Here is a 12,197-nt window from a genome sequence, read left to right on the forward strand (position 1 = left end):
GCAAATTGAAAAGGACTTGTGGACATGGACAACAAGGTGGTGATTGCTGGGGGGAGGTGGGTATAAGGGGACTAAATGGTAATGGAAAAAATACGATAAAGATTAAATAAATAATTTTTAAAAGAAAAATGCAAAAGATGTTTGGTATAGAGTAGAGGCCAGCAAACTTTAACTGGAAATGTAATACTATTTCCATAAATACGTTTTTTGTAAACATAAATATTCTGGGCTTTGCAAGCCATATAGTCTCTGTCATAGTCTCTTGATTCTGTAATAGTAGCTCCAAAGCAGTCATAAACAATAAATGATGAGTTGGGGAGAGGAGATCAATAAAATGTATTTACAAAAACTGGCAGCAGGCCATAGTTCAAGTATTACGTGTGCTACAAATTACATACAAGAGGTGGATTATGAAAGTGTAGAGGTATATCCGGCATAGAATGTCTCTGGAAGAATACACAAGAAACCCTATAAAAATACTAGTGGCATGTTTCACAGAACTAGAATAAAGAATCCAAAAATGTATATAGAAGCACAAAAGACCCCAATTAAGAACAAAGTTGGAGGTATCATGCTACCCATTATCAAACTGTACTGCAAGGCTATAGTAAAAACAGCATGGTACTATTTTTGGCTCAGAGGAGACTTAGGAGCAACCTTCTTTGGGCTTCCCAAATCCAGGTTCATCCAACACCAGCTGCCTCCACCGTGCCACTGAAGTTGAACTCCAATGAGATCAAAGTTATGTACCTGAGGTGCACTGGTGGGGAAGTTGGTGCCATGTCTACCCCAAGATCAGCACCCTGGGTCTGTCTCCAAAAAAGGTTGGTGATGACATTGCCAAAGCAACCTGTGATTAAACGGGTCTGAGGGTTACCAGTGAAACTGACCATTCAGAACAGACAGGCTCAGATTGAGGTAGTACCTTCGGCCTCTTACCTGGCCATCAGAGACCTCCAAGAACCACCATGAGACAGAAAGAAGAAAAAAAAACAAAAACAAGCAAACAAAAAAACAACCATTAAGCATAGTACAAATACCACTTTTGATGAGATTGTCAACATTGCCCAACAGATTTGGCACTGGTCTTTAGCTAGAGAACTCTCTGGAACCATTACAGAGATCCTGGGGACTGCCCAGTCTGTGGGCTGCCACCCTCATGAGATCAATGGTGGTTCAGTGGAATGCCTAGCCATTTAAAAACTACAAAAAACTATTTCAATTAAACATCATTTGACAACAACAAAAAAGAAAAACAGCATGATACTGGCATAAAAACAGGTATAGAGATATATAGTTCTGTTCAATAGAACAGAACAGAAACCCATGTCTATATGGTCACTTAATATTTGACAAAGAGGCGAGAACATACAAAAGGGTAAAGACAATCTCTTCAACAAATGATGTTGGGAAAATTGAATAGATACATGCAAAAAATGAAACTAGACCACCGACTCTCAGCATACACAAGAATAAACTCAAAATGGATTAAAGATTTAAATTTTAGACTTGAGACCATGAAGTCCTAGAAGAAAACATAAGCAGTAAAATCTTGAACACTTCTTATAGCAATATTTTTTCTGATACAGTTCTCAGGGAAGGGAAACAAAAGAAAAATATAAACAAATGGGACTACATCAAATTAAAAATTTTTTACACAGCAAAGGAATCCATGAATAAGCCCTGACTGGTGTGGCTCAGTTGCTTGGAGCGTCATCCTATAACCAAAAGATTGTGTATTCAATTCCCAGTCAGTGCACATACCTAGGTTGCAGGTTTGATCCCCAGTCTGGGTGTGTACAGGAGGCAACCAATTGACATTTCTCTCTAACATCGGTGTTTTTCTCTCTCCCTCTCTCTAAAAACAATGAAAACTGTCTTTATGTGAGGATTTAAAAAAAGAAATTTTTTAAAAATCAACAAAATGAAAAGACAACCTACTGAATGAGAGAACATATTTGCCAATGATACATCTCTAGGGTTAATATCCAAAATGTATAAAGAACTCATACAACTCAACACCAAAAAAGAAAAAAATCCAATTTAAAAGTGTGCATAGGACCTGAATAGTCACTTCTCCAAAAAGGACATACAGATGGCCAATAGACATATGAAAAGATTCTCAATGTCACTAATCATAAGAGAAATGCAATAAATCAACAAATGACAAGTGTTAGCAAGGATGTGGAGAAAAGGGAACACTCGTGCACTATTGGTGGGATGTAAATTGGTGTAGCTGCTATGAAAAATAGTATGGAGGGTTCTCAAAAAATTTTCAATGGAATTGGCTTATGACCCAGTGATTCCACTTCTGAATGTATATCTGAGTAAACCCAAAATGCTAATTCAAGAGAATATATGCACCTCTATGCTCATTGCAGCATTATTTACTTACCACAACCAAGATATGAAAGCAGCCCAAGTGCCCATACGATGGAATATTATTTGTCCATAAAAAAGAATGAAATCTTACCGTTTGCAACAGCATGGATGGACCTAGAGGGTATTATGCTAAGTGAAAATAAGTCAGTCAAAGAAGACAAATACCATATGATTTCACTTAAATGTGGAATCTAAAGAACAAAATTAATGAACAAACAAAACTGAAACAGACTCATAATAGATACAGGGAATAAACTAATGGTTGCCAGAGGGGATGGGGATTGAGAGGATGGGACAAACAGGTGAAAGGATTAAGAAGTACAAATTGGTAGTTGCAGAATAGTCACAGAAATGTAAAGTGCATAGGAACATAGTAAATAATATGGTAATAACTGTGTATGGTGCTAGGTGGGCACTGGAAGTACCAGGGGGGATACTCTGTAAAGTATGTGATTGTCTACCCACTTGCTGTACACCTGAAACTAATACAAAACAATAGTACATGTGAACTGTAATTTAAAGATTAAAAACTTTTGGTCTGTCTCTTTAGGTCAAGATAGCAGCATAGGTAAACACAGCACAACCACATCAAAATTACAACTAAAATATCAAACCATCATTCAGAACTGTCAGAAATTGAGATGAATGGAAGTCTGACAACCATGGAATTAAAGAAACCACATCCATCCAGACTGCTAGGAGGGGAGAAGATGCAGAACAGGCTGGTCCCACATCCACATATGGTGGATAAAAATTCAGGAGGGATATCTTGGGACTGAGGAGTCCCAGCCCTACACCAAGCCCCCCAGCCCAGGGTTCCAGTGCCAAGAAGATAAGTCCCCAAAACTTCTGCCTGCAAAAACTAGCAAGGATTGAGTTGGTGGAAGAAACTTCTAGAGTCCCAAGCAGCTCCTCTTAAAGAACCCACACACAGACTTAGACTCACTCCCTCTGAGCTCCAACACAGGGATAGAAGCTTGAAAGGCACCAGTGGCATGCAGGGAGGAACTGAAGTTTGTCATTAAGGCAAAAGATGGGGGATAGCTTTCTCCCAGACAGAAAGGCAGAAAGAGGCCATTCATTGTCCCTTTTCTGAGCCCTCCCCTGACACAGCCACAGAGCAGGCAGGAGGGTGAGGATACAGAAAGATCTGATCAGACCTCTGGGGAGGGGTAGAGAGGAGCCATAGGAGGAGACAACTGTAAACAGTCTAGGATGAGACTGAGAAGACGAATGCCTCCAGTGCACATGAAATTATGGGCCAGAAGACTTAAAGTAAAAAGAGAGCAGAGACTGGCTCTCAGGCTCTCTTCCTCAAGGATACCTGGATGATCATGCTACAGCTCCCTGTGTTTCCCAAATGATGGTATTTTGGATGGATTTTGGGTGGTAGAAGAAACTCTGGGTGTAGCCTATGATTGGGCTGACCTGGCAGAGGGTGGCAGGGTTATTCTTCTTTGGGTGTTCTAGAGGGGACAGGCTCTGAGGCAGAAGCCTACCATTCTTCCAAAATTGGGTAGCTATTGAATCTTATGTTGTTTTAGTTTGTAAACTAATCCTATAGAAATAAGATAATTAAAAACTTACAGGGGGAATTATAGAACTCAGTTGTTAAATAGTTTAGCCTTAATTGATAGTTTTAAGTGATTAAAGCTGTAACTAAAGTGTTAAAGAGTTTAGCCTCAAGTCAAAGGCTTAAGTGACTAATGCATGTGGAAAGCTGTTATTCCAAAATTGTGTAGCTTTTGAATAAAGACTCCTTTCTTTTATTACCAAACCTTTGCCTCCAGAATTTTGCCTACAGGGTGGTGGTGGGCAGCAGGGCCCCACTTGCTGCTGTTCAGTAACAGCAATGGTAACTCTGGTGGGATCCTAGCTGCCTGTGGCTGGTTAACCCAGAGTGGGACTGTGGGGTTTCCAAGTCTCCAGGAATTTTTCTGCATGTCTACTCAAGGTGTCGCCACCCAAACACACCTGGCTGGTAGAAAAGGAAACAGGCCTGGGAAAAGGCCATGAAATAAGGTCCAGGTGAGGACTGCTTTGGGGAAGCCATTGTGTGGGGACCACGGTTTGTGAGACTGGTTGGCAGATTTGTTTGTAGGTACTCTTTGAAATAATGGTGTCTTGGATACTGGTTTTCTTTATATGCTCTCAGGTTTCTTGGATTTCTCTAGTTATACCTTTTGGCCTGTATGCCCAGGCCAATAGGGAAAGTTCTGTGCTGGCTCCTAAAGGAAGCCCCCCAGGTAGGATTTTGGCAGACAGACTCGAGTATGTACTGTCATTATACAATGTCCAAAGAGGTACTGATTTATTATTGTAATACTGTGTGGCCTATGTATGTTTTGGATTGTGAGGAAAGGTGGCCCATGCATGATTCCCTAAGTTATCATACCATCATTCAATTGAAACAGTATTGCCAACAGACAGATGGGATGAAATCCAATATGTCAATGCATGTATGTCATCATATAATAAGATTTTGCCAGGGACAGAGAATCTCTTGATGGTACAGAGAATGGAGGAGGCCTGAAAACCTCTTCTTGAGAGTAAGACACAAGAAGAAAAGGAGAATGAGGAGATAAACCTCATCAATGTTCTGAACCCAGGGGACCCCAGGGTTGGTGGCAGGAGGAGCTTCCTCACCACCACCCCCTTTGAAAGCTGCCCCTAAAGTAAAGACCACAGAGCCAACAGCTCCACCCTGTATGATGAGGGATTGGTCTCCCCATCAAAGACCGATCATGGCACCTGTTTTGGACAGAAAGCATTCCATTCTCTACTTTCATTCTCTACTTCATATCCATTCTCTACTTCAGACTTACTAAATTGGAAGAATTCCACTCCCTCATAGGGAAGATCCACAGAAAATGGCAGATCTTATCACCTACATTTTTGCCACTCATCTTCCAAACTGGGCAGATGTACAGGCTCTCCTAAATATCTTGTTAACTGCAGATGAGAGATGGCTGGCTATAAAGAGCTAAGGATGAGGCCCAACATCTCCACCAAGAGAATCCCAATGGTACCCTCAACCCAGCTTGGGCAATCCCCTTGATACAGCCTGACTGGAACCCAAATGGTGGTGGCCTAGCCCACCTGGAACATTACAGAAAGTGTATAGTGGAAGGGTTTAAGAAGAGGGTCCCCAAACAAGAGTCTAAATATGATACTGGCTGTTCAACTAAGACTAGATAAGCACACTTCTGAATTTTTAGACAGGACCTATCAGGCCTACAGGAAGCACACTCTTGCTGACCCGGAGGTACCAGAAAATGTAAGGATGGTAAACGTGACTTTTATTGGGCAAATGCCCCAGATATCAGAGAGAAACTCCAGCATTTAGATGGGGCATTGGTAATGAATAAATAGCCTTTAAAGTTTACAAGGCTCAGGACAAACCAGCTGGACTTCCAGTCAAGATGGCAGCATGGGTAAACCACAGCTTCCCTCCTTGCAAAACCACATCAAGTTACAACTAAATTACAAAACAACCAATACTCAGAACCATCAGAAATCAAATTGAATGAAGTCTGACAACTGTGGAATTAAAGAAATCACATCCATCCAAACTGGTAGGAGTGGCAGCCATGTAGAATAGGCTGGTCACACCCACATGTGGTGGATAAAAATTAGGGAGGGATATCTTGGGAACAAGAGTCCCAGCCCCACACCAGGCCCCCCAGCTCAGGGTTCCAGTGACAAGAAAATATGTCCCCCAAAACGTCTGACTGCAAAAACCAGTGGGGACAAAGATAGTGAAAAAAACTTCTGGAGCCCCAAGCAGTTTCTCTTAAAGAACCTACACACAAACTCACCTACTCAGACTCACTCCCTCTCAGCTCCAGTACTGCAGTAGCAGCTTGAAATGCACCAGTATCATACAGGGAGGAAGTGAACATCTGGCATCAAGGTAAGAGCTGGGGGACAGCTTTCCCCAGGCAGAAAGGCCATTGTCCCTTTTCTGAACCCTCCCCACATGAGCCACAGTGCCAGCAGATGGGTGCCATATCTGCGACTCCATTAACCTGGCTACTAACACTATTTGCCCTGCCCTGAAGATCCCCTCAGACACCGTCCCACCCAAATTATGGGCCCGCTCAAGTTGTTAACAGAGACTTTTCCATATGAGTGGCTGGTCCTGGCTCATGCTCCACAACTTCCTAAATCCTCTCAAACAAAGAATAGCCATTGAGCCCCCAGCCCCAGTACCTCTTGCTAAGTGGCCCCAAGCAGGACACTAGCAACACCCAGCCTAGATTCAGTTTGGTTTTGTCTGGGAATCTCCAAGTCCAGCACAAATAGCAACCATCTCAGGTTGCTTTATAGCTCAGGCAGGGTGACCCCAGCAAAACACAGGTTGAGGCTGACCTTGGCCCGCACCACCTGGAAAACCCCAGAGCCTGCGCAACCAGTGGACAGCTACAGACCATAGCAGAGCATCACCACCCAGCCCTTGCACAGATGATCTTCCATGGAGGGCAGAGGTTGGTGGTCAGTGGTCACAGCCAGTCCTTGCAACTGACTGGCATGGGTAAATCCCTCCCAGTGACCTGCCAACAGCAACCAAGGCTCAACTATAAGAGGAGGGTGTACTCGGCCCACACAGAGGGCACACCTAGAGTACCCAGTTTGGTGATAGGGGAGGCTATGCCACTGGAGTCCACAGGACACCTACTACATTAAGCCATACTACCAAGACAAGGAGTCATAATAGCGCTACCTAATACACAGGAAGAAAAAAAGAAAAAGAAAAGAAAAAGAAACACAGGGAGGCTGCCAAAATGAGGCGACAAAGAAACATGGCCCAAATGAAAGAACAGATGAAAACTCCAGAAAAAGAGCTAAATAAAATGGAATCTAAGCAATCTGTCAGATGCAGAGCTCAAAACACTTTATAAGGATGCTCAAGGAACATATTGAGGACTTCAACAGCCTAAGAAAGATCCAATCAGAAACGAAGGATACATTAATTGAAATAAAAATTTACAGGAAAACAGCAAGGGAGTAGATGAAGCTGAGAATCAAATCAATGATTTGGAATATAAGGAAACAAAAAACAATCAATTAGAACAACAAGAAGAAAAAAGATCCAAAAACTGAGGATATGCCCTGGCCAGTGTGGCTCAGTGGATTGAGCACTGGCTTGTGAACCAAAGGACTGCTGGTTTGATTCCCAGTCTAGGGCACATGCCTGGGTTGCAGGCCAGGTCCCCAGTAGGGGGCATGCAAGAGGCAACCACACATTGATGTTTCTCTCTTTCTCCCTCCCTTCCCCTCTCTAAAAATAAATAAAATATTTTTTTTAAAAAATGAGGATAGTGTAAGCAGCCTCTGGGACAACTTCAAGTTTTCCAACAGTCACATTATAAGGGTGCCAGAAGGAGAAGAGAAAGAGCAAGAAATTGAAAATCTATTTGAAAAAGTAATGAAAGAAAACGTCCTTAATTTGGTGAAGGAAATAGACATACAAGTCCAGGAAGAACAGAGAGTCTCAAGCAAGATGGATGCAAAGAGGCCCACACCAATACACATCATAATTAAAGTGCTAAAGGTTAAACATAAAGAGAGAATCTTAAAGCAGCAAGAGGAAAGCAGTATAGTATTTACCTACAAGGGAGTTCCCATGGACATGAACTAATGGAGGAGGGAGGATAGAGGGGAGGAAAAAAATAGGACAACTATAATAACATAACCAATAAAATATACTTTAAAAAAGATAATAATAAAAAAAATTTAATTTAAAAACCCTCCTGGGATGGGTACTGGGGAACGAAGTATGGAGGATTTTTCACTATCACACTCTGTTATCTTTTGAATTTAGAACCTTGTAATTATATTAACTATTCAAAAATAAAAAGAAAAACAAAACAAAATTTAAAAAAGGAAAAAAAGGCCCTGGCTAGCGTGGCTCAGTGGATTGAGTGCCAGCCTGTGAACAAAAGGGTCACCAGTTCGATTTCAAGTCAGGGCACATGCCCGGGTTGCAGGCCAGGTCCCCAAGTGGGGAGCTCACCAGAGGCAACCTACACATTAATGTTTCTCTTCCCCTCTCTCTAAAAATAAATAAATAAATAAATAAATAAATAAAATTAAAAAGGGGAAAAAAGGAAATTGCAATTTTTTTTTCAGGTATAAGGTCTTAGAGGGAAGGCATATGTGACAAAGAGCTCCACTTCTGACCCTTACCGGGATCCCTCAATCTGGACCACACTTTGCCCGAAGCTCCTTTCATTCTCTCGAAAGATCACTGCATTTTCAGTGTCCAGGTTGAACCCACGACATAAAGCTAAGGCTGCAGGGAAAACAAAGGGGTGAGTGTCAGGAGGAGATAAGGACATGGCTAAAAAAGCAGTTTGTCCTCCTGCACCGTGTATCTTCCTGCTGGGATTCACCCTAAACCAGCATGAAGATGTCTGACTCCAAGATCCAGCTCCAATAGCCTGGGGCAGAGGTCAGCACAATTTTTCTATAAAGGGCCAGATAGTAAATATTTGAGGCTTTGAGGGCCAACCAGCAAATTGAGTATATTACATAGGTACTTACATAACAAGAAAGCAGGTGCATTTTCACAAATTTTTCCTTTTGGAAATTCAAAATAGAATAATTGACTACACTTTTTAAATACAAATCTGCTAATGACATAAATGGAATTCTTTGGGGGAGATTACATTTCACTTCATTGGGATTCAAAATTAGTGTTCCCAATCATGAATCTATTTCAAATGCTCATCTGTGACCTAAGGCTCACCTGCTATACAAAAGTTAGTGGTGGAACTCTAGCCTTATGCCCATAGGCCATAGTTTGTTGGCCCTTACCCTAAGACCACTGATTCGGGGTGCTTCCAGCTCCTCTTTGAGACCCACCCTATGTTCTCACCCTGCTGATTGGCCCAATAACCAAGTTCCTAAAGCCTCTCAGTTGGCAACTTCCTTCCTATGAGACTCAAGCATTTCTTTCCCTTTTTTGGCTCATTTGCCACAAAAGTTGGGCATAAAAGGAAAAAAGTTAAATCATTTGATCTATCTGCCATTCAACAAACGTTTATACCTAGGTCCTTGGAAAATAGAACTAGGGGTAAAGTGGGAGTGGTGCACCCTTTAGCATGTCATTTCACCTCTCTAGATCTCAGTTTCCTCATCTGTGAATGAAGGGACCAGCCAACCTCCCTTGCAAAGTCTATAAATTTAGTCACTCATACATACTTCTCTGGTCACCCCATCTGGGCTCTACTCTCTGCTTCCTGATGAATCTCTTATACTTTCCCAAATGCCCTTTGTCTCTCTCCAATCTAACTCCTAGATATTCTGCACCCCTCTCTACTCACAGACTCAAAAGTTCCTTTTCTCTTCATCACAACCTCCCCATTCCACTGCCCATCCCAGGTTCTAGCGCACCTGTTAACAGAAGGACTCTGTGAGCCATGACTGGAGGCAGCAAGGACCCGGTGGCTGCACGAACCACCAAAGCCAGGAAAGGCATGAAAAGAGAAGTAGTAGGAGCAGAAATCTCTTAGAGACTCAGAGGAAAAGGGTGGGGCTTAGTAAGCACACAGGCTTGCTTGGCCTTCCTCCTCGGGCTGCACAGAGCCTCTGCTCCCACCCTACACAGCTTCCTAGCCCAAACAGCAAGATCATTATTTCAAAAGTGTTGTTTTCTAGGGTTGGCTAAAGCACTATGAAAAGCAAACTGAATAGGCTTAGGGCCTGCCTCCTGGAATGTGTGTTCTAAACATTAATACAGGCCATGAAAGTGTGGGAGGTTGCCCATTGTGTCACCCTGAAAGCACACTTTGCAAAATGTCCTTCCCTCCTGCCCAAGGAAACCAGAGTACCCATCAGCCAGATTTGTGCTCCTTTGTAGCCACCAATAAGGACAACGCAGATACAGAGACCTAGTGCTTCTAGAATATTATTTTATTTTTTCAAAAAAAGCGTCAAACCCTTTGCCCAGGAATTTTCACTTCCAAGAATTTATCCTAAAAAAATAGCTGAGAAGTACAGTCAAAGATGGATGTATAAGCTTGTGCATTGCAGCATTGTTCTTAATAGTGAAACACTAGAACAGCCTAAATATCCAACAGAGGATACCAATATCCAACTATTCAACAGAGGAATGGTTGAATGATGTCTCAGTCTGTGATATATCCTTAGATTCCACCTAGTCTCTTCCACATCTGTTTTAAAGACACAGGAGTGCCCTGGCCGGGTAGTTTAGTTGGTTAGAGCATCACACCATGCAACAAAAGTTTGTGGATTTGATTCCAGGTCAGGGCACAAAACTAGATTGTGGGTTTGATCTCTTGTTGGAGCGCGTATAGAAGGCAACCGATCTCTATCTCTCTCTCTATCTCTCTCTCTCTCTCTGAAATCAGTGAACATAGCCCCTTGGATGAGGATTAAAAATAATAACAATTTTTTAAAAAACACACAGAAGTATACTTTCATGGAATATATAGAATACCAAACCATACCTTGTATCTGACTGTAAATGTAATTACCCAAGCCAATGATTTTTTCATTCTGACACATTTTCTCCTGACCCTAGTTCTACTTTCTTTTTTAAAGATTTTATTTATTTATAGAGAGAGGGGAAGAGAGGGAGAAAGAAAGGGAGAAATACATCGATGTGAGAGAGAAATACCAATCAGCTGCTTCATACACATGCCCTGACTGGGACCAAATCCAAAACCCAAGCGTGTACCCTGACAGGGAATCGAACCAGCAACCTTTCTCTTTACAGGATGACACCCAACCAACTGAGCCACACAGGTCAGGGCTAGGTTTACTTTCTTATAGTCAAAGCAAATGAATGTTTGCTCTCTCAAAAAGTGATATTATGTATTTATTTAGTTTTTCTATTGTCTGATTCCCCTAAGAATATATAATCTCTATGAGAGCAGAGAGTTTTGTCTCTCTTGCTCATCACCCTATTTCCAGTGCACAGGACAGAGCCTGGTTCATAATAAAGACCTCCCCCCAAAACCAAATGAATAACTGATTTAGAGAGAGCATTCTGGGAATATTGGGAAGCACCGGAAATCCTTCTTCCCACCTAGACAGCAATTGTGCTAGCAGAATCTGTCCGATGTAACTATAAAGGAGCTCTGGAGTGTATTCTAAGTTAATTTTAGTCTATTTCAGTTTTTTTAATATATTTTATTAATTATGCGACTACAGTTGTCCCATTTTCCCTCTTTATTCCCCTCCACCCTGTGCACCCCCTCCCACCCCTTTCTCCCCCTTTAGTTAATGTCCATGGGTCATATATATAAGTTCTTTAGCTTCTACATTTCCTATACTATTCTTAACCTCCCCCTGTCTATTTTCTACCTACCATTTATGCTACTTATTTTCTGTACCTTTTCCCGCTATCTCCCCACCCACTCCCCTGCTGATTACCCTCCATGTGATCTCCATTTCTGTGATTCTGTTCCTGTTCTAGTTGTTTGCTTAGTTTATTTTTGTTTCTGTTTTTGTTTTAGGTTCAGTTGTTAATAACTGTGAGTTTGCTGTCATTTTACTGTTCATAGTTTTTATCTTCTTTTTCTTAGACAAATCCCTTTAACATTTTATATAGTAAGGGCTTGGTGATGATGAACTCCTTTAACTTGACCTTATCTGGGAGCACTTTATCTGCCCTTCCATTCTAAATGATAGCTTTGCTGGATAGAGCAATCTCGGATGTACATCCTTGCCTTTCATGACTTGGAATACTTCTTTCCAGCCCTTTCTTGCCTGGAAGGTCTCTCTTGAGAAGTCAGCTTACAGTCTTATGGGAACTCCTGTGTAGGTAACTGTCTCCTGTGTAGGTA

The 12,197-nt window shown here is 41.9% G+C and overlaps 1 protein-coding gene across 2 annotated transcripts in view; it reads right to left on the minus strand.

Annotated features, from left to right (window-relative positions):
* ITGAM (integrin subunit alpha M) overlaps nucleotides 1–9,869 on the minus strand; it is a 71,198-nt gene extending 61,329 nt beyond the window's left edge. For both annotated transcript variants that reach the window (XM_024560440.4, XM_045195528.3), the window contains exons 1-2: nucleotides 9,781–9,869; nucleotides 8,572–8,677 (exon numbers count right to left, since the gene is read on the minus strand). In XM_024560440.4, coding sequence (XP_024416208.3) covers nucleotides 8,572–8,677; nucleotides 9,781–9,865 — 191 coding nt within the window. In that variant the 5' untranslated portion in view covers nucleotides 9,866–9,869. The remainder of the gene's footprint in view (nucleotides 1–8,571; nucleotides 8,678–9,780) is intronic.
* Between the last annotated feature and the right edge of the window lie 2,328 nt (nucleotides 9,870–12,197).

The sequence above is a fragment of the Desmodus rotundus genome, chromosome 1, assembly GCF_022682495.2.
Source record: "Desmodus rotundus isolate HL8 chromosome 1, HLdesRot8A.1, whole genome shotgun sequence".
NCBI classification, from domain to species: Eukaryota; Metazoa; Chordata; class Mammalia; order Chiroptera; family Phyllostomidae; genus Desmodus; species Desmodus rotundus.